At 54.0% G+C, this 26,518-nt stretch overlaps 2 protein-coding genes across 5 annotated transcripts; one reads left to right on the plus strand and one right to left on the minus strand.

The window, feature by feature from the left end:
• Positions 1 to 151: 151 nt before the first annotated feature.
• GNB2 (G protein subunit beta 2) lies at positions 152 to 5,400 on the minus strand. Its single transcript, XM_027614141.2, has 10 exons — positions 5,234 to 5,400; positions 2,781 to 2,926; positions 2,519 to 2,557; positions 2,295 to 2,401; positions 1,898 to 1,961; positions 1,651 to 1,813; positions 1,490 to 1,556; positions 1,016 to 1,217; positions 711 to 927; positions 152 to 630 (listed from the first exon to the last, which is right to left on the minus strand). Exons 2-10 carry the CDS (start codon positions 2,835 to 2,837, stop codon positions 524 to 526), a joined length of 1,023 nt encoding a protein of 340 aa, XP_027469942.1. The 5' UTR covers positions 2,838 to 2,926; positions 5,234 to 5,400; the 3' UTR covers positions 152 to 523.
• Positions 5,401 to 13,243: 7,843 nt separating this feature from the next.
• ACTL6B (actin like 6B) lies at positions 13,244 to 25,642 on the plus strand. Of its 4 annotated transcripts, none has more exons than XR_003523157.2 (14): positions 13,244 to 13,361; positions 13,830 to 13,906; positions 14,111 to 14,276; positions 14,556 to 14,656; positions 19,700 to 19,797; positions 20,482 to 20,576; positions 20,653 to 20,759; positions 21,408 to 21,497; positions 21,653 to 21,714; positions 21,831 to 21,945; positions 22,088 to 22,168; positions 22,265 to 22,360; positions 22,535 to 22,638; positions 25,365 to 25,642. XR_003523157.2 is itself a non-coding variant. In XM_027612411.2 (14 exons), exons 1-14 carry the CDS (start codon positions 13,337 to 13,339, stop codon positions 25,443 to 25,445), a joined length of 1,281 nt encoding a protein of 426 aa, XP_027468212.1. In that variant the 5' UTR covers positions 13,244 to 13,336; the 3' UTR covers positions 25,446 to 25,642. The 4 variants fall into 4 exon arrangements, 2 of the variants coding, with proteins under 2 accessions (XP_027468212.1, XP_027468213.1); XM_027612411.2 differs by having other exon boundaries at positions 22,552 to 22,638; XR_003523156.2 differs by having other exon boundaries at positions 22,265 to 22,638.
• Positions 25,643 to 26,518: the final 876 nt, after the last annotated feature.

Below are 26,518 nucleotides of genomic sequence, written 5' to 3' on the forward strand. Positions count from 1 at the left end.
GACTTGAGCTGAGAAGCTGTGAGAATTTCTCTCTGGTCCCTATTTATAAGGGGCTATATCCACCCCCCACCCCCCACCCGACACACACACTGGTCTACCCTGGGAACAGAGATCTACCTGGAGTGAGAAAGACACAAGGGTAGAGACCAGGTACAGAGTTGGAATTGGTTCCTTTATGGAAAAACTGAAAATATAATAAAAATTAAAATAAAACCAGTTTTAAAAAAGCCAGCCCCTGGAGTTTCTACCTCCTGCCTCTGGCCCTCCAGAGGGACAAGGCCCCAACCCCAGGGCAGCAAAAGGATGAGGGCTTTCTGCCCCTCCTCTTCCCCCATTCTATCCCCATCTTTATCTCCACAGTGGGGGCCCCCGGGAGGAACCAAACCTGGGTAGGGGAGCAGGGACCCAAGGCCCCGTGGCCCGGGGAGGGAGGCTTGGTGTGCACCCAGCCCCAAAGCTCCCGGCCTGTAGTGTGGGCATGGGCAGGGCCCCTCTTGGCCTGGGCCCAGCGGGGTGGTAGCTGTTAGTTCCAGATCTTGAGGAAGGAGTCCCAGGAGCCTGTGGCCACAGCCATGCCATCATCAGTGACCCCGAGGCAGCTCACACGGTTGTCATGGCCAGCGAGGACACCTGTGAGGAAGGACCGTCAGAACCCCGGCTCCCTGCCCGCCCCCCCACACCCCGTCCTCCTCCCAGCGCCCAGCACGCACCTGCGCGGTCGCCCTTCATGGCGTCCCAGATATTGCAGTTGAAGTCGTCGTAGCCGGCGAGCAGCAGCCGGCCGCTGCGGGAGAAGGCCACGGAGGTGATGCCGCAGATGATGTTGTCGTGGGAGTACATGAGCAGCTCCTGGTCAGCCCGCAGGTCGAAGAGGCGGCACGTGGCGTCGTCCGAGCCAGTGGTGAAGGCGTAGCCGTTGGGGAAGAACTGCAGAACACAGGCCCCGAGCCAGATGAGGGCACAACAGAGCTGGGAGCCTGGCAGACAGGCCAGCCCAGCTCGACCCAGAACTTACCGCCACGGCATTGATGTCTGACTCGTGGCCAATGAAGGTCTGTCGGCACATGGAATCCCGCACGTCCCACAGCTTGATGGAGGCGTCACAGGCACCAGACACAAAGGTGCGGCCATCAGGGGCCAGTGACAGGGACATCACATCGCCACTGTGCCCAGCAAAACCCACCGTCTGCTGGCCTGTCTCAATGTCCCACAGGGCACTGGAGAGACAACAGAAAGAAGGAAGGGATCACAGAGGGGTACAGGACAGACTCCCTGCCCTCCGCCATCCTCTCCCCCATGTGAGCCCAGCCCTGACAGAACCTCCAAGGAAAGGGCACACGGAGCCACTGGGTCACAGGAAAGGGAAGTGAAGTGTTCAGAAGGCCCCTGCTCGCTCAGGGCACGTACTACATGCAAAGCACCAAGGCAGGGGCACCCCAGGCAGTAAGTATAGGTGAGCCCCAACTACCTAGCCCTGGCAGGGCCTCACCAGGTGGTGTCCCCGGAGCTGGTGATAATTTGGTTGTCATCCAGGAAGCGGCAGCACGACAGGTACCCTGGGGAAAGAGGCTGGTCAGCCGAGTCTCTACGGGCGGGCAGCACAGCCCCTCCCCCCGCAACAGCGCCCGAGCCCTGCCAGGTCCCTCTCACCGGTGTGGCCGGGCAGCTCCCGGCTGACCCGGACATTGCCCTCGCGGGTCTTGAGGCTGTAGATGGAGCAGATGTTGTCCAGCCCTCCACAGGCCACAAAGTTCCCTGAGGGCGCATAGGCACAGGTCATGACCCAGGAGGAGCGCAGAGGGATGGCATGGACCTGGAGAGAAGGGGGCAGTGCCCAGGGTCGGAGCCAGCCAGGGCCCGCGGCCCCACCCCACCCAGCCTCAGGCACCACCTCTACCTTGTTGGTGGTATAGCTGTCCCAAATGATGAGCTTCCCATCCTGGGAGGCGCTGACCAGCAGCCTATTAAAAAAGTGGCACGGGAGAGGCAAGAGGGGTCAGGGTGTGAGGCTCCCTCTGGAGACAGGACACCTTTCCTCCTCTCTCAGCCGGTGGGAGGCCCTCCGAGACCACTCCCGGGAGCAGCCGTGGAGTTCCTGCCGGAACCGGTATGGTCCTGTTTCCCACCGCCCGGGGCTCCCTGTCTTCCCAAGCACACGTTCAGCAACATAGGCATCCTGTTCATCCCAGATCGGGGAGGCTGCAACCCCTGCCCCCCTCTGCCTGCTATAAACTCAGCCCAGGGCAGACACAAAAGCTCAGCACACGGCCCCAGCCACACACCCACACACCCACCTTGAGTCTGTCCCCCAGTGCATGGCATAGATTTTTGCCAGGTGCCCACGGAGGGTCCTCCGTGTCCTCATCTGGATTCTCCCCACTGGGTCCAGCCCAGCTGTGATCTGGAGGGAGAGGCAGAATGGGCTCAGGGAGGCTCGGGCGGCATGGCCCACCAAGCACTATGCCTCAAACCCTTGCTCCTTCCCTAAACCCCAGGTTCAGCCCTGGATTCATCTCACCTGGGTCAGTGTTGAATCCCCACATGCTTTTCGGGCATCCTAGAAGAGATGGCAGAGCCCATCAGAAAGGGGCAGGAGGAGAGGGGTTGGAGGAGAAGGAGGAGCAGGCAGGGAAAGAGGTGACAGAGGAGTGGAGAGGAGGAGACAGTGAGACACCAGGGTAGCCACACACACACAAATCCACCCCCCACCAAGCCAGTACATGCAGGCCACCTGGCCCTGCCCGCTCGGCCTCCCCAGCCCAGCGGCCAGGCCCTCTCACCCGGATCTGGTTCCGGAGCTGCTCAGCCTCCTGTCTCAGTTGCTCCAGCTCACTCATGGCGCCGGGCCCGTGGGGCGGGGTTGGGGGCGGCTGGGGGCCGCGGGACGGGGGCTGGGGGAGACAGCTCCTCGCCGCTGGCCCGAGGCCTGGGGGATGCAGGGCTGACGTCAGGCCCAAGGCCGCCGGGGAAGAAGGGGGAAAAGGCGGGGTTGAAGCGCGGCCCGGAAGGGGTAAGCGCCGGTCGGAGGAGGGGGAGGGGACAGCAGCGGTGGCCGCGGTCCCCCAGGCAGAATCCGGGTCTCTGGCACAGGAGGGAGGTTGCCCAGTTAGAGCTGACTTCCCCAATCTTCCTCCCGCCCCCCGGAAACGGAGCGGGAAGTGCAAGAGGAAGCGCAGGGGAAACCCCTCCCTCGGACAGCAGCCCGGGCGGGACACCCGCGGCAGGAACTGAAGGGGGGGACGGGGGGAGGGGGCGGGGAGAGTCCCTTCGAAAACAGACCTGGCGTCCGCCCGGGCCCGCACAGGCACCGCCCTCCTAGCACCTAATTTTAAAAGGGGCGGTGCCTCTTTAAATTCACCCCCACACGCCGCACACCCTCCACACACACCCCCAGCTTCGACTGGGGTGGGGGAGAGACCAGAGGGGGAAGCTAGGCTGTTCGTGGGGTTGCCTAGGCAACCGTCACCCGGACTAAGAGCACCTCATTGGTGAAGTGCCCCCACCCTAGCCCTGTTGCCAAGGCAACCGCATCCACGGCAGAGACCTGTAGGGTGGGTGACCCCACCCCCGGCCCCATCGCCCCCGCCCGACCCAGCCTCCCGCCCCGACCCAGAACCGGCCAGGGTGGCTGTTTACAGGATTTGGGAAAGCCGATTGGCACTAATAGGTTCGGGACGGATCACCCCGGATAATCCCCGGGCCGGCTGCGCCCCATTAGCCGCCCCCCGCGGGCGGAGGGGAGGGTGGCGGGGAAGGCAGCCCCAAGCCTCTGCTCCCTCCAGCGCCGAGGCCGCCCGCCCCGGCGCGCCCGCAGAAAGCCCGTGGGAGCTGCTCTCGGGTAATTAGTGCTCCGAGGACAGGTCCCCGGCCCCGAGGCGCGGAGCTGCTCTCTCCCAGACGCGGGCCGGCGGGCGGGCTGGCGTCGCCCAAGCGGCCCGGCCCTACGCCCTCGGCACCCCAGGAGCCCAGCCTCCGAGCTCCGCGCGCCGGGGCCCCAGGGGCCTGGCTGGCTCCGCTCCAGGGCCCGGAGTTCTGCCCCCCCCCCCCCCCCGGACACCTGTGTGCTCCGGCCATGCTCACTGCACTCTGCCGACCCAGACGTTCCCCCACCCAGCTCCCACTTCCCCCAGGCCCTGGGCGTTCCTCTTCCCCACTGACATTTCCCCTCTGCCAGTTCAGCTTTCTACGCTAGCGCCGGGGGATGCCCCTCCAAAAAAGCGGGGAGCTGGGGGGGGCGCAAGCAGAGTCTCCCACTCCACGTCCCCAGCTCCGGACAAAGCCCCTTCCTTCCAGTTGCCAGCAGTCCAGGCCGAGAGGCAACGCCAGAGGCCAGGGGCAGAAGGAAGCAGGCCGGGAGGAAGCCGCTGGGGGCAGGGGCGACGCTTCCAGCCCTCAGTCCCCATCACCCTCCAGGGCCCCCTCGGCGACCCCCGGATTCTGGGCATACAGCAGCCGGGGCCCTAAGGAGAAATGGGGGTGCCACCGCCTCCGCAGGTCTGGCGGGGCGAAGGGGAGGGGACATGGGAGGGTCCCGGGTCTGGCAGCTGGAAGGCGCGGGCCGGTGCCGCGCTGCGAAGCGCAGTGGGCCCGGCCCTCCGGCCCCCACGACCTCCATTTTGCCCAAAAGAAAGCTAGGCGTGGGATGAAGGCGTCCCGGGAGCTGGGCTTGGGGTTAGGGCTAGTAGAGGGAATAGGGTGCCGAGGTCCCCGGTCTAGAGTAAGGGGGCCAGAAAACACGGACAGAACCCAAATCGAGGGGAGGGTGGGGGCGAAGGGAAGGGTGGCCTCGCGGCCTTGCCTGCCTCTCTGAGGATTCTGGAGTTTTGCAAGGCGAACGCCGGCATGGGTGCAAAAATGGGAGGACACGAGGGGTGCTACCCAGGGGCAAACGGGAGGGTGGTGATGGGGAAAGGGGGCGGGACGGGGCCTAGAGGAAGCCCGGAATTTGGCCCCCCAACTTCTCAGGGAGCAAGAGGCAGGAAAGGCTGGGATGGGGTCTGGGGTGAGGCAAAATGCCCCTGACGGTGCAGGGAGGGCGTGCATTACTGGGGACGAGGGTCCCCCCAGTTCCCCTTCCGGGTTTGGGAGCGACGGAGCCAGAGGAAGGGAGGGGAGGTCTGGGGTGCTACGTCCGCTCCCAAGAGGCCAGACCAGGGAGACAGAAGGAAGAGAGCTTCCCCCACGGGAATTTGGGGCTGGGGGAGAGGAGGACTTCTTTTGTCAGCGGAGGTACCTGTGGCGGTGGGATTCTGCGAAGGGTCGCTAGAGGAGCGCGAGAGGTCCGGTCTTCCTCCGCGGCGGAGGCGGCAGCGGCGGCGACGCGGATGGATTTCCTCAGTCACCCCAACTCAACCGTCCAGCGCTGCTCTCCCCAGAGCGGAGGGATCCCGCCCGCCAGTGACGCGGCCGTCGCCGCCGCGCCCAGGGCCCGGCTGGGCGAGACCAACTCCTTAGTGGGGGGACGCCGGAAGACAGAAGACCCCTTAAGGGGCAAGGATTAACTCCGTCACAACAAAGATAGCACACCACACGATTTCGACGCAAAAAGGACCAAAATAAGTGCTTTGCTTCCCGAAAAGGAGCAAGACCTCCCCCCTGGGACTGACAGAGGTGGTACCGGCATAGGGGAGGGGAGGGGGAAACCGCTCGCTGGTCACGTGACCTGCTCTCCCGGATTGGGCGGCTCCAGACTGGGCAGGGGAGCTTGACGCCCCAGTTCTCGGTTCAGCACGCCCCTGCACCCGGCGAGGCCACGCCCCTCCACGGGCTGGGACCCAGCTGGAGAGATCCCGACCCGCGCGGGACGGGGCTGGCGGCCCTGACGCGGCAGAGGGAGAGAGCTGCTCTTGTGAAAGTCCTCGCGGAATGGTGCGGGGCCCCTGAACCTGGGAATGGTGAGAAGAGTCGTGCCCGGAAAGTGCCCCAGCGTTGCCCACTGGGCTTTTGTAGAAGTCTACCGGAGTGCGTGACACTGTAACAACAACTCGTATTTATTGAGTTCCGTACTTAATCCTCACGACAGTGCTGTGAATTTCGGTACTAGCGTTGTCCCCATTTTATAGTAGTGGAAACGGGTTCCTAGGACTGCAGAGTTGAGATACGAACCAAGGCAGCTTTAGCGACTTAACTGTGCAGTCATATCAGTACTAGGCTCTTGAGGAACTCTCCCGTGGACCATCCCTGTAAAGGATTGAAAATGTAAGCATAGGTCTTAGTTTCCACCTCTGTAAAATGAGTGTTGACTGCTGCCTGCGAGTCACGTTGGAGTGCTACGAGATTCTGACAGGTTGTGAAAATGCTTTGGAAGGTTCAAATCAATGAATAGCCTTCACTGAGTCCTCATCCAACTTAAAAGTGAAAGTATCGAAACAGACAACGTCTTGCAGCCTCCGTTAAAGGCATCACAAAAAGCGTTCAAAGCACAAGATATATTTTTTAAGAAAATAAGAAACCAAAGTCATATTCCTCGTTGTGCACAAACCCCATTTATGTGCACTTACCAGTTCGATGATATATTAGCAGGAGATGATAGATGTCAATTAGGCATTAGAATTTGGAAGGGACCTTACAGATGATTTTCTTCAATTTCCTGTCAATCTACAGATGGGCAAAGTGACTTCCCAAAAGTCACTTAGAAAACTGGCAGCCTAGGACTAGAACCCGATTTTGTTAATCTCCATAGGGCATCTGACACTGCTTCCTCTCACTTTTGGCTTCACTTTTCCTCTCACTTTTGGCTAATATGGTTTAACTCATTCAGCAAACGTTCACTTAGTCTCAGTGATGTATGAGGCACGGTCCTAGGCACCAAGGATACAGCCATGAACACGTGCACCCTTCCTCTACCTGCAGGGAGATCATCATCTACAGAGGAGACAGATGGTAGATGATCGTTGAAATGACAATTAGCGCTGGTGGCTTGGAAGTGCCATTTGCTAAGAGCAGAACATTTGCGAGGGGACACATTTGGGGAGGAAGATCAGAAGTTTTAAGTTGGCACATGTTAGGTTTGTAGTGCCTAGGAGAAGTGCAAAGAAGAATATTCAGAAGGTGGCTGTCAAAGCAGGTCTGGGGCTCAACAGAAGAATATGAGTTGGAATAGAGCCTTGAGAATGAATAGCGTTTTAGAGCAGATGAAGTCAGAGAGAGGTTCAGGAAAAGACAAGATGGCCTAAGACCAAGCCCTGAGGAACTCCAGCATTAGAGGTCAGGCAGAGGAGAACAAGCTGCCAAAGGAGAAGCCAGAGAGCTAACAGGAAAATCGGGAGAATGTGGAGTTCTGGAACCCAGAAGAAAAGAACGTTCCAAAAAGGGAATGACAAACTGTGTTGAATGCTGCAGAGGGATGAAGCAAGCCTGGACTGAGAAATGTGCCTAAGATTAAGTAACGTGGAGGCCATTGGTGACTTGTGTCAAGAGCACTTGCAGTGAATGCTTCGCTTGCAGTGGGCTGAGGGTAAGTAAAAAAAAAAAAAAATGAGGCAGTGGAGACAACCAAAGTGGCCAAAGCTCTGGGAATCTTGACCTGGAGGGGGTGGGGCGTAGAAAGTTGGGGCTGCGCATACGGTGAGAGGAGAATTTCAAATCAAGATATTTGCATTTTGATAGGAGCTCCTGAAACTTCTTTACATGATAATGGGAAAGATGGGGGTTGGGGGAGGTGAAGGACACAGACGGGTAGGGGATGGCCAATGGATGACCAACTCCTCTGAGAAGGCAGGCGCCCTGGGGCAGATGTAGAGAACCTGGCTCTCATGGGGCATGGGACACTTCCTCCTTCCTCTGACTCTCCTCGGTCCTCTCCTCCGCCTCCGGGCATCTGTATACATTATTTCTCCCAGGATCCCAGCTTCAGTGTTTTTTCACTGGTGACTTCCTCCATTACTGTGACGATCCTTGAATTGCTTGTACCTCTCAAATCTCCATCTCCAGCCCAGATGTCCCCCTGCCCTTGGTGTATACTTGGTGTATGTCCAACGGCAGCCTGAATATTTTCACCTGGATGCTCACAGACACTGGTGCGCTGGAGTCAGCTGTGGCAGTTCACACCAGCTCACAAGAGCCCAGTGTGTACCTCTTTTCCCAGCTCCTTGTTCAGTGAAGTCATGTAGATAGTAGTTAATTTTTAACTGTCATGGTGGGAGTATTTACACCATGGAAATCGGCAAAGGCTTCAGATCAGGGCTCCCCTTTCCAGAAGAGCTGATTTTTATTTTTTTTAAAAGGTTTTATTTATTTGTCAGAGAGAAAGAGAGAGAGAGAGAGCACAAGCGGAGGAGGGGTAGTGGGAGAAACAGGCTTCCTGCTAAGCAAGGAGCCCGAATGCGGGACTCGATCCCAGGACCCCAGGATCATGACCCAAGCCGAAGGCAGATGCTTAACCGACTGAGCCGCCCAGGCATCCCAAGAAGAGCTGATTTTTAAACCATTTACTATACACCACTGGTCACAGACGTGTCACATTCAACACATTCAAAACTAAATTAATCCTCTTCTACCCCACCCCACCCCACCCTGCCCAACCCTACCCTTTGTCTGAATCTCTTGGCCCAGTTAATAGCATCTCCCACCCAGGAGCTTCTCAAGCCCTCATTCCCCATTATCCAAAGATGGTCAGCTAGTTATGGCATAGGCCAAGCTGCTATAAGAAAGAGACCCCAAAATTTGACGGCTTAAGAGACAACTTTATTTTTTTTTTAAGATTTTATTTATTTATCTGAGAGAGAGCACAAGCAGCGGGGAGGGGCAGAGGAAGAAGCAGACTCCCCGCTTAGCAAGGAGCCCGGTGCTGGACTCGATCCCAGGACCCTGGGATCATGACGTGAGCCGAAGGCAGATGCTTAACCAACTGAGCCCCCCAGGCGCCCCAAGAGACAACTTTTTAAAATAGATCTTCCAGGGATACCTGGGTGGCTCAGTCGGTTGAGCGACTGCCTTCGGCTCAGGTCATGATCCTGGAGTCCCGGGATCGAGTCCCACATCGGGCTCCCTGCTCGGCAGGGAGTCTGCTTCTCCCTCTGACCCTCTTCCCTCTCGTGCTCTCTATCTCTCATTCTCTCTCTCAAATAAATAAATAAAAAATCTTTAAAAAAAAATAAAATAAAATAGATCCTCCAGGACTAAAGGGGCATCTCTGCCATCCTTAATATCTAGCCTCCATCTCTGTGTCTAGTGTGGCCCAAGCAGCTTTCCACAATCATACCTGAATTTCATCCATTGGGAACTGGGGTGGGGTGGAAAGCACAAGTTCTTTCCTGTTTAAGGACAACACTAACATCTGCTCAGAGGTTGGCCAGTTGCAAGGAAGGCTGGGAAATGTAGGCTCTAGCCATATACCCAGCTAAAACATTATTAATAAAGCAAGAAGGGAGATGGCCATTGATGTAAGCCTAGCAATCTGTGTCATTGGTGGATACCTCTTGTCCATGCTCCCTCTTGTATACTGCTTAAATCCATCCCTTCTGCCGTACGCCAAATGCTATTACCCTGGTCCTCGCCTATATCCTGGCCTCTAAGATAGTTCCTCTCTATTCATCTACCAAATAGCTGCCAGACATACCTTTCTAAATCACAAATTAGATCGGGGCGCCTGGGTGGCTCAGCCGTTAAGCATCTGCCTTCGGCTCAGGTCATGATCCCGGGGTCCTGGGATCGAGCCCCGCATCGGGCTCCCTGCTCCGCGGGAAGCCTGCTTCTCCCTCTCCCACTCCCCCTGCTTGTGTTCCCTCTCTCGCTGTGTCTCTCTCTGTCAAATAAAAAAAAAAAATCTTTAAAAAATAAATAAATAAATAAATAAAAATAAAAAAATAAAACACAAATTAGATCATATAACTTTGTTGGTCAAAACTGTGCAGTAGTTCCCCCACCCCCCAGAAGGGCCAAACTTCATGACACACAGGCTGGGTCCTGTCCCCTCCCAGAATGCCTTCCACCCCCACTCCAGTTCGACTTCCTTGTCAGCTGGGAAAATGCAGTTCCATTTTCTCAGGCTTAGTTTCAGTACTGCCTCCCTGACCACACTGTTGTTTGTGCCCCACTGCAATGCTGGCCCCGTTCCTATTGCAGCCTTTACTGGACTGTTTATTTCTGGGCATTCACCACCTTCACTAGGGAGAGGCTCCCTGTGAGGCCAAGACACTTGATTTATCTGGCAGAGGACTGGGGGAGAGCTCACCAAGCAAGGCACAGACCCTCACAAGATGCCAAATCATTTCCAAAGTGTGGGGTCTGAGGGTCCTGGCCCTACCACCTTTAACCTCATTACCAGATGTTCAGCTTTGGCCAACCTGAATGTAGGCCTGGAGGGTGTGCGAACCTCCAGATGATTTTGATGAATTAGTTATTTAACCCTCCATCTTCCAACATAGACATTAAACCCAAGGAGAGTCACATCAAGTTATGTGAGCCATTTTATTCCTGGTGTCTTATCAGGCACCTAGAGAACATCAATGAAATGAATAGAAGCAAGGCAACATTTTCCCCGGGATCAGTACTTTTCACACGCCACAGTTTAAATCTCAGCTCTGTCGCTTACCAGCTGAGTGACCTTGGGCAAGTCACTTAATCTTCCCATGCCTGTTTCCCCTACAAAGTGGGGATAATAATCAGGCCATTATAAGAGCTAAATTACTTAACATTTGTAAAGCACTTACAATGCTTTACATCCAGGCACTGGATGTTTTGTGTTTGCTAAACAAAAATTGAGTTTAGGTATGAACGAATTGGTCTTTGGCCACTTTTCCAGTCTCATTTCCCCCTGACTCTAGTCTCTCTGCCACCAGCTCATCTGCAACCTTCCTTCAAGACCTAGCTCCCAGCTCCACAGATGTTCATGTCTCTAGAGCTTTGCACATGCTATTCTCTGTGTGGAAGACCTTTCCCACCTTGTTCACCAGTGAACCCCTATTCATCCTTCACAATTCAGCTCAAACTTTGCTTCCAGAAGCCTCCCTGGACTCTCAGAAACAGGTATCCCCTCCCTCCTCTGGGCCCCCACTCCCCCCCCCACTTTCATGCATGTCTGAGCTCCTCACTGCACCAAAACCCCTTGAGAGCAGGGATAGAGCTTATGCATCTTGGTATTCCCATGCCTTGCACAAAGATGTTTGCTGAATCAATGAATGGATAGTGAAATATATTAATAAGTTTACCATATCCTCTTACATAATACACTAGAATCATAATACAGTACAATGACACATGAACATTGGCTACGGTTGACTGGTAGGTAAATCAAGTCCAGTCATGTAGTCAGCCAGCTGTAGTTTTTCCACCAACCATTAGAGGAAAATTCAGTTCTCATTACAATACTACAGATTTCTAACTTATGAATAATAGTAGTAAAGACTCAAAAACTCCCAGGAACATTCTTAGGACCAGTGTTTACCGAACACTCCTGCGTGCCCAGCCCTGGCATCAGATTGAGTCCTCACTCCCAGCTATCCTTCAGCTAGAGAGAGTGAAGCTTGGACTGGGACACAGATTTTGAAATAAGGTCATCTCTCAACTGGTTGATGAGAGATTTGAGTTCTAGTCCTGGCTCTGCCCCAGTCGACTGTGTGACCCAAGACAGGGCCCTGCCTCCGTCTGGGGAAACCCCTGTGAAATCTAGGGTCCGGATCCATGATCAGTAAGGTTTCTCCTGGCTTGGGGCAGTCTCTGAATCTGAGACCCTTGACTGGGTAAAGGGATGGGTGATGGAGAAGTGAAGTTTTGTCATTAAATGTCAACAAAAGGAAAGATGCAGGCCACGAATAGAATCACTTTCCACTCCAGTGTCCCTGTGAGCCTCACCTCAGCAATAATAATAATAACAATAATAATTGTGTAAGATAAAGAAATGCAGGTGCCAAGAGGTCAAGGGGCTCATCTGGTCATCCAGGTCTCATCTATAGAGGCCATGACTGAGTCACTCAGGAATATTTCAGTTTCCCAGTAGAGTCAGCTCTCTCCCCTACAGCTCACCTCTCCCACTTAAGCCCGGAGGCCTCCAGTCTGAGGTGCTAGGCCTGGACTCCCAACCAACCTTGGGCATGTGAAATGCCAATGGTGCCAATGGGTAATCAATGAGCCACCTTAAACCATCCGTCCTTTGGGTGGGGACAGGTGAAGTCTCTTCCAGAGTCGGCATCTGGTGAGCAAACTACTGGAGCATTGGCTGTCACAAGGTACCCTCTTCCTTTGCCATCCATGGTCTTTTTGGGGGGGGCGGGGCTGAAACCAGCCATCCATGGTCTTAACGCTCCCCCCACCCTCAGCAAGTAGGTGGGAGTGCCCTCAAAACAAACATTCATATGCATATACGTACACACACGCACACATGCACACGCACACATATCCTGACACACATAAGCCCATACATACAGGCACACACCTATGCACATGCTCACAAAGGAGTCTCTCAGCTAAGCCAGGCTGTCAGAGATGCTCCTTCCCCTTTGCTATTAAAACTGCTGTGGAGGTGGTGGCAGGCCAGGAAAAGAGCTAGGGAGAAATAATGAGGAAAGGAAGCTAAAGATGGGTTAGCTGAGCACAGGTACACGCGTATGTATAGGACCCACGCACCGGGGATGGGAGAGGAAAAGAGGGGCCATTAGAAAGACAAGGGTGGTTGGGGCGCCTGGGTGGCTCAGTCCTTAAGCGTCTACCTTCCGCTCGGGTCATGATCGAGCCCCGCATCGGGCTCCCTGCTAGGCGGACAGCCTGCTTCTCCCCCTACCACTCCCCCTGCTTGTTCTCCCTCTCTCACTGTCTCTCTCTCCGTCAAATAAGTAAAATGTTAAAAAAAAAAAAAGCGGTGGAAAGAAACAGGGAGAAGATGGAGACACACCCCCTCCTGTACTTCTTCTTCCCTTCTTCCTTTCCCTCCTTCGCCTGGTGATTTCATTCAGGCTTCAGTATGGCAGAACCTTGCTCAGGAGCCTGAGCATGGACAACTCCAGGGCTATGGTGCCCTCTCCTCGACCCCATTTAAAAAAGTAAGGGAGCAGGGGCCCCATCAGCCATCCTGCGGCGTCCTGGTCTCCAGATGGGCAAGGTTTCCATCTCTTTTGTACGCCTGCTCTCCACCTGGCTATCCCTGAGGGTCAGTCTCAAAGTCCTTGCTATCCTCCCCCAAATCTTAAAGTTGCGGTGTCTGCCCCTTTAAAGCAGCAGCCCCCGGTCAGGTTATTGTCTAGCCTTGCAGCCAATCGGCGGCGCCATTGGGGGCGGGGGATCCGGCCTCCTGATTGGCCACCGCGCGCCCCGCCCCGCTCGGGATCCCCGGAGCTGTCCGGCCGCCTCGGTGCTGATCCCGCCGCCGCCCACGGGCCGTGAGCAGAGCTGAGAGGGCATTATGAGCGGGGGCGTCTACGGCGGAGGTGAGCTAGCCTCGGGCTTCAGGCTCCCCAGCCTGTAGCGGCCTCACCGGCAGCCCTGCACCCCGAACCCGCGCGACCTAAGCTCTGGGCACCCCAGGGCCTGTCACCCCGGCGCTCGAACGGGTTTGGGTCCTGCGCCACTCCTACCTTGGTCCTCCCAGGTCGGTCGGTCGCTTGCGCGCCCTGGGCTCACTCTCCACCATCCAACTCACCTCCTCCCGCCCCCCCCCCCCCACCGGCCCCTTCTTTCCCGGCAAGGAGAGTGGCCTGAATAAGGCCACCGGGCAAGAAGGGACGCTGGAGGCTTGATCCCCACTCCCAGAACCCCGGACTCCAGGCCGAGCTCCCACCTGCCCCGGCAAGCGTTGAAGGTGGCGAGACTGTGGCTCTGCCCTGACCTCCTCTTGGAGCTATCCAGGGGGAGAGAGTTTGGGAGAAGTCCCCTCACACACCTGTCTCCCCGCACAGATGAGGTGGGGGCGCTGGTCTTTGACATTGGCTCCTTCTCTGTCCGCGCTGGGTACGCTGGGGAGGACTGCCCCAAGGTGAGCCTTCCAGCCCCGACCCCAAGTCCTAGGGGCTCCGGACTCCTCTCAAGGCTTCCCAGTGACCCAGGGTTCTCACAACACAGAGAGCAGCTCTGCAGAGCGGGAATGTGGGAGTAAACCCAGGGGCGGGCTGAGGGCCTTGCTATGGGCCTGGACAGGGGCAGGAGGTTGATCCCTCTTCCTGCCCGTGCCCCCCTCCAGGCTGACTTCCCCACCACGGTGGGGCTGCTGGCCGCGGAGGAGGGGGGCGGGCTGGAGTTGGAGGGGGAGAAAGAGAAGAAAGGGAAGATCTTCCACATCGACACCAACGCCCTGCATGTGCCTCGGGATGGAGCAGAGGTCATGTCGCCCCTCAAGAATGGCATGAGTAAGGAGCCCCCACCCACCGTCTCCCGCCACAGACCCGGAGCCCACACACCACAACCCGGGACACATCACCCCACACCCATGGAGTCTACCTTGCAGCTGCCCACAGCTGCCTGGTTCCCAGCCCAGGGTCCCGACAGATACCTAGGAAGGGGGGATTTCTGCTGGAACTGATCTCACTTCCCCTCCCCTGGACTTGGCCTCCCTCCTTGCTTTGCTTCCTGTCCCTGGACCCCTGCCGGCCCGCCCTCATCTCTCCATGCTGGTCTCCTGGCCCCAGTTGAGGACTGGGAATGCTTCCGTGCCATCCTGGATCACACCTACAGTAAACACGTCAAGTCCGAGCCCAACCTGCACCCAGTGCTCATGTCTGAGGCCCCGGTAAGTGCCTCACCCAAACCCTAGTCCTGCCCCAGGGGCTCCCTGCCTCCTTTCTGCCATTCACTTCTCCCCTGAAAGCATCTGCCATCCATCACTCCAACTTAACTTTTCAGACTTTTCTTCCAACTCCACCATCTTCAAGCACTTTTTTTTCCTCCCTGGTTTTAGTCTCTCTCCCTCTCCCTCCTCCTGTTTTATCCATTCATATCTTTTGCCCATTCGGGCTTACCCACTGCTGTCCCCCCCCGCCCCCAAAGTCCTTTTTGGACCTTTTAACTTAAAATTTTTGTCAATGTTATATATGCACATAACCAATTTGCTTTATAAAGTATGTTAACAAAAAACTGCCATTCATATTCTCTTCCTTCCATTCCCCTTTTCCAGAGGCAACTGCTTTTCTTTTAGATAAGTTTTGTCATGTTCTTCCATATCTCTGAATATCATACTCAAAATGCTACTTATGGATTTTTGGGGTTTAGGCATTGATTTCCCACCGTAGAAAATAAACATTGAGGGGCACCTGGGTGGCTCACTCGGTAGAATGTTGGGACTCTTGATTTCAGCTGAGGTCATGATCTCAGGGTCATGAGATGGAGCCCCACCTGGGGCTTCATGCTGAACTGGAGCCTGCTTGGGATTCTCTCTCTCCCTTACCCTCTGCTCCTCCCCTGCCTCGTGCACGTACACTCTCTGAAAGAAAGAAAGAAAGAAAACATTGAGCTCTCTTTCCTCCTGCAGCTCACACCACACACTTCCCTCATTCCCCAACTTTTTTTTTTTTTTAAAGATTTTATTTATTTATGAGAGAGAGAGAGAATGAGAGACAGAGAGCACGAGAGGGAGGAGGGTCAGAGGGAGAAGCAGACTCCCCGCTGAACAGGGAGCCCGATGCGGGACTCGATCCCGGGACTCCAGGATCATGACCTGAGCCGAAGGCAGTCGCTTAACCAACTGAGCCACCCAGGCGCCCTCCCCAACTTTAAATACAGTTGTATTTTAGATTTTTAAAAAAATCATTATTCAGTATTTACACTCTTATGTTTATATATGCTAATCAGGTCTGAGGCGGGCAATAAACTACAGTCACTTTTCTTTCCTGCACAGCTGTTTTCCCTAGAACTGAAAATTGTGCTGGTTTTTATTTTGCTTAGCTTTCTATTTACTTAATAATATGACCCTAAGTTATTCATCTGTTTATTACTCATCTGCTTATGTTAGCTATATCCTTTCTCAAAACATTAACTCCATTAGGTATTCTGTCAATTTCATCTTCTTGAAGAAATCTCTCCAAAGACCCACTGATTTGCTCCACTTTGGACTTTTTGCCTTCTACACAGAGGACACAGCTCTCATCCTGACATCTCTCTTCACCATCATCTTAAAGCATCCCTTCACCTCTCTCCTATGCTGGAAGTCCTATTTCTTGTATCTCATTACTCCTTTTCTTGATGTACTCCCTTGTTTTCCTGGAGCACATCCTCCAGTAACTTTCTTAGAAAGCTCATGAGAAGTAAAAATTTTTAAGACCTTGCATGGCTGACCCTGATCGATAACTTAGCTAGGTATAACATTCCAGATTGGAAATCGTTTTTCTTTAAAATCTTGAAGGTACTTTTCCATTGTCTTCCAGCATCTACTGTTGCCATCTAGAAGGCAGAGCTATCTAATTCCTGATCTTTTGGTGTAATGTTTTTCTTTGTGAAAGTTTATAGAATTTTCACTTTGTCCGGGGCACCTGGGTGGCTCAGTCATTAAGCGTCTGCCTTCGGCTCGGGTCATGATCCCAGGGTCCTGGGATCAAGCCCCACATTGGGCTCCCTGCTCGGCAGGAAGCCTGCTTCTCCCTCTCCCACTCCCCCTGCTTGTGTTCCCTCTCTCGCTGTGTCTCTTTCTGTCAAATAAATAAATAAATAATCTTTAAAAAAAAAAAAAAGAATTTTCACTTTGTCCTCAGTGTTATATAATTTCTGAATATTGTATTGTTTAATATTCATCCATTGCTCTAGACACTCAATATGTCCCTTCAATCTGAAAACCTATGTCTTTCAATTCTGTGAAAAAATAAGTCAGTAATTATTTGATTAAATAGTTTTAATTACTTATTTGATGATTTATTTCTCTCAATAATCTCTGTTCTCTCTTTTGGAAAATATTATTTGGGTTTTGCACCTCCTGAACAGGTCCTCTCATTTTCTTATTTTTTTCTTATGTTTTCCTTCCTTTTCTCTTTTCCTCTAATTACCAAGATTTTCCCTCAACTTAATTTTTCAACCCTTCTATTGAGTTTTTCATCTCTCCTCCTGTATTTTCAATTTCCAAGAGCTCTTTTTTGTTCCATGAATGTTACTTTTTAGGACATCCAATCCTTTCTTCATGGGTGCAGTATCATCCGTTATCTCACTCAGAATATTATTAGTTTTGTTTCTGTTTTTGGAAGTTTTCATGTCCCTGCATGATCTCTGTTCTTCCAAATTGCCTTTTTCCCCCCTGCCCTTTTTTGGGGGAGTCTCTATCTCCTTTTTGAGGCTTTTCTCAGATTTCTGAGGAATCCTTGTTGTCTGCTTATGTTTGCAAGTGGTGGACTGAAACACTGTTTGGAAGCTGTGTGGGACGGGGCACTCGTTGACTGTGGTGGTAAAGGATGTTGCTATAGGATGACCTGCCTGGGATGATTGTTAGGCAGCCTCTGATAATTGGCATCTTTAGATCTCTGATGTAACCCACAGGGAAGACTTGTACCCTACATAGAGGCCTGGTCACCCCCTTTCTGGGAGCCAAGTGAGGGAATAGGGCTGAGGTTCTCATCATTTAATATGCATGGAATCACTTACTTCTCCTGTTTTAAGTATAGTGTCTTCACTCCTGACAGTGTCAAGTGTCCCACCAGTCCAGAGACCCTCAGTTTTACTCTAGGGAATAAACTTCCCGTCTTCTGCAGAGGTTGGGGTGGGTAATAACCCAGTGACATGGAACTGGGAGTTTCAGGAGCCGTCACCTGAATAGCTTTAAACAATCTTATTTTAGCTTTCCCTTAACCTTAACTGCCAGAGGTACCCGAAACTACCAGTTGCTGAGCCCTCTGAGGATTCTGCAGTTTGACACAGGCTGTTCCTGGCTTTTTCCACTACCAGCTTAGAAGTCAGTGTTTTTGAATCTGTTAAGTCGGTTACCACTCAACTATCTGATTTCCAACCTTCAAAACTATGTTACTGTTTTCTCCTTCCTTATTATTCCCAAACCTTGAGGGTGTCTGTCTATCTCTCCCTCTCTCTCTTTTTTGAGTTAAAATTCACACAACATAAAATTTAACTTTTTTAATGTTAACAATGTGGTGGCGTGTAATACATTCACAGTGTTGTGTAGCCATCATCTTTATCTAGTTCCCCAACATTTTCATCACCTCAAAAGAAAGTACGTTTTCATTAACCAGTTTCTTTCTACTCTCCCTGCCCTTGGCAACCATCAGTCTGCTTTCTGTCTCAATGAATGTATCTATTCTGGATCTTTCTTATAAGTGGAATCATACAACATGTGACTTATGTCTGTATTCTTTCACTTAGCATATTTTCAAGGTTCATCCATGCTGTAGCATTTATCAATATTTTATTCTGTTTCATGGCTGAGTAACATTCCATTGTATGGATATACCACAATTTGTTTTTCCAATTTATCCATTCATGGATTTTTGGGTTGTTTCCATGTTTGGCTATTGTGGATAGTGCTGTTATGAATAGTTGTGTATATGGATTTATTTCAGTACCTGTTTTCAGTTCTTTTGGTTATATAACTAGGAGTGGAATTGCTGGGTCATATGGTAATTCTATGTTTAACTTTTTGAGGAACTACTGATTGTTTTCCACAGTGGCTGAACAATTTCACCTTCCCACCAGCAATGTACAAGGGTTTCAGTTTTTCTATATCCTTTTTTTTTCTTGATTATTATCAACACTCTAGTGAGTATGAAGTGGTATCTCATTGTGCTTTCGAATTGCCTATCCCTAATGGCTAACAATGTTGAGCATCTTCTCATGTGCTGGTTGGCTTTTGTGGCTTTATGTCTTTTTTTTTTTTAAGATTTACTTATTTATTTTAGAGAGACAGAGAGAGCACAAGCAGGAGGGGCAGAGAGAGAGGGAGAGAGAATCTCAAGCTGACTCTGTGCTGATTACAGAGCCTGATGAAGGGCTCAATCTCACAACCATATCACGACCTGAGCCAAAACCAAGAGTCAGACGCTTAACCGACTGCACCACCCTGGAGCCACCCCCTGTTTTAAAAAAGTAACCTCTGTGCCCAATGTGGGGCTCGAACTCTTGACTCCAAGATGAAGAGTTGCATGCTCTTCCAACTGAGCCAGCCAGGCATCATGGGTTTATGTCTTCTTTTGATTGCCATCCTTTTTTAAAGATTTTATTTATTTATTTGAGAGAGAGAGAGACAGAGAAAGAGAGAGCACGAGTTGGGGGGAGACGCAGAGGAAGAAGCAGATTCCCCACTGAGCGGGGAGCCTGATGCAGGGCTCAATCCCAGGACTCTGAGATCATGACCTGAGCTAAAGGCAGACGCTTAACCAACGGAGCCACCCAGGTGCTCCTAAATTACCCCTTTATTATACTTTTGCTGGGATCTTGGAAGAGGATAAAATTGGATGTTTGTATTCAATCCACAATTTCTACCAGAAATCCTCTTCCCAGCTTTCTTGCCTTTGAGATGATTAAAATGAGGAAGAGGGATAAACTCCTTTCAGTAGCCCGAAGTATATACTGTACAATAAAGAACGGTGGGCCAGCAGTCAAGAGACTGTGACTCTACCAAGCTCTACCAAGGGCTTTGTGTGTGAATGTGGTCAAGTCACTCTCCCTCTCTGAGTTTGGATTTCCTTAGCTGGGTTTGGATTGTAATCTTTAACGTTCTTCATAGTTCTCACATTCTTAAGGTCTGTGTGGATCAAGAGACCTGACCTCTGTCCCCAGTCCAAGTTGTGTGTGTGTGTGTCTGTGCCTCTCCCTTTTTGAATCCTCCCCTCCTGCACTTTCTCCCCAGTGGAACACACGGGCCAAGCGGGAGAAGCTGACAGAGCTGATGTTCGAGCAGTACAACATTCCTGCCTTCTTCTTATGCAAGACAGCCGTGCTCACCGCGTATGCTCTGGCTTGAGCGGCTCTGGCTGGGTGGAGGGCCAGGGTGGGGTTTGTGGTGTGCCAAGCTGGAGGCTGGACCTGATTCTGTAGAGATCACTGTCCTGGATGGGTAGACACCCACCCTGTGCCCCATTAGTGCAGAGGGGCCCCTGTGGGCTAAGTGCTTTTGACCCTGGGGTGGCCAGATCAGCAGCTCTTTCCTAGTCCTTGGATCAGGATGAACGGGATGGGGGGTGGGAGGGGTGGGGGGGGGAGAGTAGAACCATGTAGATAGCAGGGGCTGGGATGGGAGAGAACAGGGAGGAATATAGAACACTGAGGAGTTTCCTCCCCAAGCAGCCAATCAGCATTCATTTTTTAAGGATCTGCCTTGCATTGACCCCTGTGCTAGGCTCTCGGGCAATGTGGCCCCTCATTTCAAGGGGCCCACAGAGCACTGAATCAAGACTAAAGAGAAACTGGGAGCTCAGAAGGAAGGAAAAAGAGGAAGAAGCTGTGATTCAGACAGGGAAGAAGAGACAGGGGTCTCAGGAACCTTTCTCCAGTGATGGGTCATAAACCAGAATGAGAGATCAGCAGACTGTGGATAGGCTGGACCAGGAGAGCAGAGTGACCGGGCCAGACCCCAGTCCCAGTCCCCTCACTTGCTGCCGCTGTCTCTTTGACCTACCCATCCCACGCCAGCTTTGCAAACGGACGTTCCACGGGCCTGGTGCTGGACAGTGGGGCCACCCACACCACAGCCATCCCAGTACATGACGGCTACGTCCTGCAGCAAGGTGGGGCCTCGACCGGGGTCCCGGATGCCTTGGGGGGAGGGGAGGGACCAGCCCCTAACGCCCTGTCCCTTTCCAGGCATTGTCAAGTCACCCCTGGCAGGAGATTTCATCTCTATGCAGTGCCGGGAACTCTTCCAGGAAATGGCCATTGACATCATCCCGCCTTACATGATTGCAGCCAAGGTGGGGCTTCCAGGGAGTCTTGGGCACTCACCCTATGACTATTGACCCACGGACCCTCTAGATATCAGAGAGGGGAGCAGCAGGGTCCCCAGAGGACCCTCGGTCCAGTTCCTTAATTTACAATCGGACAAGCTGAAGGACGTGGCCAAGGTCATATGGGCAGCTGGTAGGAGGATGTATGGGGGCCAGTGTGATAGACCCAGGTTCAAGGTCTGCCTCTGCTATGTGAGAGCTGTGTGACCTAGAGCAGGAGATCGAAGCTCCCCGCACCTCAGTTTCTTCCCCTGCAAAGTGGAAAAACAGCATACAGGGTTGCTGTGAGTGTTGAGACACTGCATGCAAGCGTCCACCCTGGACCCCCATGTGGAACATGGCTGCTTCTTTAAGGTTCTCGTCTCCCAGTGTATTCCCTATGCCCTCCGCTTCCTCTGGCTGGGGCCTTTCAGATCAGCTGTACCTGCTGCATGAGTGGTGGACATAGGGACAGGCTCTCCCCATTCTCTCCTTTGACAGGGAAGGAGAGACCCCTTTTGTGGGCAACAGAGCAGAGAACCCCGTGCCTGTTAGCTGCAGGAGCACAGGTGTGGTCAGGGTGGGCTGGGCAGGGGTGGAGTGGGGAAGGGTGCTCATAGGCTTTGTGCCCCACAGGAACCTGTTCGGGAGGGCGCCCCTCCAAACTGGAAGAAGAAGGAGAAGCTACCCCAGGTTTCCAAGTCCTGGCATAACTACATGTGCAATGTGAGGAGAGAGTCCCCCGAAACAGCCCCGGCCCCTCCCCAGCTCCTAGTCCCCTGCCATGAGTAGAGGGGAAGGGACAGAGAGGCCCTGCAGGTGCGCAGCTTGGGGGTGCTGTGGAGGGAGCCCAGGCCCTCACTAGCTCCCTGGGTCCTCAGGAGGTGATTCAGGACTTCCAGGCCTCGGTGCTGCAGGTCTCAGACTCTCCCTACGATGAGCAGTAAGTGGAGCCCACGGCCCAGGCGTGGGAAAGAGGGCAGGCCTGGGACTCTGGGGGTAGCTCTGGCCCTCTGTGAGCACCCCCAGGCAGAGTCTCTCTCTCTCTCTCCTGGGCAGGGTGGCCGCGCAGATGCCCACAGTGCACTACGAAATGCCCAACGGCTACAACACAGACTATGGGGCTGAGCGGCTCCGCATTCCTGAGGGCCTGTTTGACCCCTCCAATGTCAAGGTTGGCCTGCGTGGAGGGTATCGAGGTGGGGGCTGGTTGGATTTCCCAGATGCCAGCGTGTGGGGGTGGGGGGCTGGGAAGGATCCCTGGGGTCTGGGGAGAGAGGGCAGAGGCCCACAACCCAGGTCACCTTTCTCGGCAGGGCCTGTCGGGGAACACCATGCTTGGTGTGGGCCACGTGGTGACCACCAGCATCGGCATGTGTGACATCGACATCCGCCCGGTGAGGCCCGAGCCTGTGTCTGGGCAAAGGGGCCCAGGAGCAGTGGGGAGATGGGGAGGGGCTGTGCCCTGAAGGCACACTCCTCTCTGCTGTCAGGGCTTGTATGGCAGTGTCATTGTCACGGGCGGGAACACGCTGCTCCAGGGCTTCACGGACAGGCTCAATCGAGAGCTTTCCCAGAAGACCCCGCCGGTAGGAGCCCACCCCGACCAGGGTCCTGGCTTAGCTCTTCAGGACCCAGTCCTTCCTCCTTCCCCAACGGCAAGCCTTCGGGCCACCAGAGCAGACCCCTCCCCCTGTGGCTTCCCAGTCTTCCCCACTTCCAGCCCTGTCCCTTCCCAGAACCCAGGTGTCTGCTTCCCCCAGCCCCTCTTTCCCCCCAGAGCATGCGGCTGAAGCTCATCGCCAGCAACAGCACCATGGAGCGCAAGTTCAGCCCCTGGATCGGGGGCTCCATCTTGGCCTCACTGGTGAGAGGGAAGGGGCCTTGGCCTGGCACTGACTGTGGGAAAGAGGCAGACCTACACAGCCCCATCCCCTTGCCCGCCGCCTCCTTATTCATTCATTCAACAAACATTTATTTTTGAGAAAGAGCAGTCAGTGCTTCCAGAAGGGTGAATAAGCCATCGGGACAAATCAGGGGGCAGGAGGACAGGAAGCTGGAGAGATTGGTTGGGTGAGGCACCCGCTGTGCTTAGCAGAGGGGAGACACTGAAGGTTTGGGGCGAGGAAGTGATGTGACAGTCCCAGACATGTTTGGGAAGCCTACGTCAGGAACGAGTCTTTGGAGATCAGGGTGTGAGCTGGACACGGGGGGACCTTGGGAGGAGGCTCCTTCCATTGTCCCAGAGTCCCAGAGTGAGCAGCAGTGAGGATGGGGTGGTGGGCAAGAGGCAGATAGAGAAGGAGGCAGGCTCTTTCTGGAGCAGTAGCTGGAGTTTTGTCTGGGCCTGCTGCTGGGCACAGGCAAGATGCTGAGCAGGGAACTGGAGATGCAAACTTTATCTCACAGGTGTAGGTCACACGGAGGGAACAGTGGGGCTATGACAGAGCAGGAAGGTCATCTCCTAGAAGGACAGCCCCCGAGGAGACAGAAACAAGGGTCAGAAATGCAGGAAGCTGACGGTGTGAAGTTAGCTGGGGGCTGGGAACCTGTCAGCCGCCCAGTTCCTGTGGGCCCACCTGCATGCCCGACATAGTCCCCGCTCCAGGAGCAGGCCCAGTCCAGAGGCTGAGAGCATTAAACAGGAAGTCACCACAAAGTGTGGGGGGTGTTCCTTCAAGGGAGGACCTGATCTAGTTCAAGGGTCACGAAGGGCCTCCTAAGGAGCATTCAAGCTGAGATGGAAGACTGAGTAAGAACTCTTGAGGCAAAGAGGGAGGGAAGGTGCCTGGGCCATGGAGAGAGGCAGGCGAGACCAAAGGCAATGGACAGACGTGGACCCGAGGTCAGGAAGCTCACTGGGGCGGTAGAGTGGAGGGTGGCTTGACCGGGGCTGCTGTGGTCTCCACTGTGACTGGGGCTTGACAGAGGAGTGGGTATCAGGCTGTGGAACCGGGAGCTCATCAGGGGCCCAACGGACAGAATGTGGACAGCTTTTGGCTACAAGAAGTTAGAGAGGAGTCCAGGACAATGCCCAGGATGTTAGCTCCTGGCAGCTATATCCAACAGGAATGTAATGCGAGCCACATATACAACTTTAAATTTTCTAGTAGCTGTATTTTAAAAGAGCCCCAAGAATCAGGTGAAATTAAGTTTAAAGAATATACTTCATTTGGGGCGCCTGGCTGGCTCAGTTGGTAGGGCATGAGACTCTTGACCTCGGGGTTGTGAGTTCGAGCCCCATATTGGGTGTAGAGATTACTTAAAAATTGAGTCAGCCAGGGCGCCTGGGTGGCTCAGTTGGTTAAGCGACTGCCTTCGGCTCAGGTCATGATCCTGGAGTCCCGGGATCGAGTCCCGCATCGGGCTCCCTGCTCGGCGGGGAGTCTGCTTCTCCCTCGGACCCTCTTCCCTCTCGTGCTCTCTATCTCTCATTCTCTCTCTCTCAAATAAATAAATAAAATCTTTAAAAAAAAAAAAAAAATTGAGTCAGCCAGACGCCCCTACTTAAAAATAAAATCATAAAAAAAAGAATGCACTTTATTTAATTCAATATATCCAAAATATTATCATTTCAATGTGTGATCAATATAAAAATGAGATTTTTACATTCTCTTTCCTGGACTTAGTCTTCAGTATCCGTTGTGTGTTTTTTAACTGTAGAGCACATCTCAGTTCCGACTAGCCACACTTCAAGTGCTCTAGGACCACTATATTGGCCAGTGCTAATATAGAAGGTAAGAAAGACCACCGAAGCAGCTTTGGGCTAGGCCTGGGGGAGCTCAGTGGTGGACATGCTGAGTTTGCGGTCCTGAGGGACTCCGAAGGCTGTGTCCAAAAGACAGCTGAGTATTTGGGTCTAGTATTCAGCTTCAGAAACGGGAGATTGAGGGAGGAGTAGGGTTTTAGTGCATGAGCAAAAGTCCCAGGAGTGGATGAGCTGGTTCAGGAAGGCTTGAACTGTGAGCCCAGGAGACAAACAGGGACAGTACCAGGGGCACAGGCACTAGCTTTCAGGCAGAGATTAAGCAACCATCAAAGAAAAGGGAAAGTCTGAGATGCCCAGCACAAGAGACCCTCAAGGGGCAAGGTTCAACGTGGGGAGTGGCGTGCAGAGTGAAGACAACTCCCATCCAGAAGTTAGGTGGTACAGGAATGGTGAGGGTAGAGGAAAGATTCTTCTTGGGAATGTGGGAGACTGGACAAGTTTATAAGGTCTGATGGAGTGATAGGTGCAGGAGGAATTGGGGGAGGGAGGTTGGGAGGCCAGGCTGGCTGGCCTGAGGCTGTAAGCTCCACTACCCAGCTCTAGCCCAGCGCCTGGCCCAGGGCAGACAGATGTGCAATAAATACTTGTTGAATGAATGAATCAACGTCGTGATTGAACGACTGGAGCAGGGGTATTCACCCTCTGAATATGACGGAGGGCTGGGAGGCTTGGGGAGGTCGCTGCGGAAGGGATTGGGCGAGGGTCGGAGGGCAGGGGGAGGTTTTCCGAGGGGCTGGGCCTGCACGGGTGGAATGTGGGGAGGCGCGACCACCCCCCTTCCTCCAGGACCCTCCTGATGGCCTCTGTCGTGCCCCCGCCCCCAGGGCACTTTCCAGCAGATGTGGATCTCCAAGCAGGAATATGAGGAGGGAGGGAAGCAGTGCGTGGAGCGGAAGTGCCCCTGAGGGCGCCCCTCAGCACCCACACGCCAGGCCGCCGCGCTGGGGTAGGGGACGCCAAAAGGCGGGGAGAGGGTTTCCCGGCTCGGCCTCGGCTCGGCCTCCGCCAGCGCAGATCGAAGCCCCCACCCCCATGCCCTCGTCTCTCCCCATCCCCTCTCGTCCGCTTAGATTGTGATGTTTCTGGGTTGAAAGGAGTAAAAATGTTTTAAGGAAAAAAAAGTTTGGCCTCCTTGGTGGGGGGCGGGAGTGGGGCAGGGGCCTGGGGGGAGGCGAGGGGAGGGCCACACCTACGTCCCTTGGTGATCCCACGGTGGACGCCGGGGCAAAGTCTGCGGGCCGGGGCAGAGCCACAGAAGCCTCAGGTTTCAAAGGGGCGGCGACCCAGGGAGGATAACGCAGCGAGGATCCGGCAGAGGCCCGCGAGAAGGCCCCCCGCTAGGAGCGGAGTTGGGGCGGGAAGGGGGCGCTGGAGACCCGATCCCCGGGCAGGGGTGGGCGGGGCCTCAGGTGGGAGGCGGTGCCTAAGCCTCAGCGAAACGGCTCTCAGGTGAGCCCGGCTGCGCCGCGTCTTCTTTCTTTGGGTTCTTGGCACTGGCGAGAATGGGGCGGGGACTGGGGCACTGGTGCGCCCCAGCAGCTCTGAGTTTCTCTCCCAATTTGGGTAGGAGCTGAGGTTTCCCAAGGGAGACCCTGACATGGGGCCCCTGAGCCCTTCTCTTTCAGAGCTACTCGTCTGGGCGTCCTCCGTAGGGCTTGGGGACCTGCACCCCCGCTTAGTAAAACTTAGCCGTTTGTGCCTGTGATGTGTTCCTGGGGTGCCCAGACCCAAGAGAGGTGGAAGTCAAGTCGTCCCGTCACCAAAGAGACGCAGGTGCCCAGAGAAGACCATGAGTTGTTTTTTTTTTTTTTCTTTTAAAGATTTTATTTATTTATTTGAGAGGGAGAGAATGAGAGACAGAGAGCCCAAGAGGGAAGAGGGTCAGAGGGAGAAGCAGACTCCCCGCCGAGCAGGGAGCCCGATGCGGGACTCGATCCCGGGACTCCAGGATCATGACCTGAGCCGAAGGCAGTCGCTC

Source organism: Zalophus californianus, chromosome 10 (genome assembly GCF_009762305.2).
Source record: "Zalophus californianus isolate mZalCal1 chromosome 10, mZalCal1.pri.v2, whole genome shotgun sequence".
Taxonomy (NCBI): Eukaryota; Metazoa; Chordata; class Mammalia; order Carnivora; family Otariidae; genus Zalophus; species Zalophus californianus.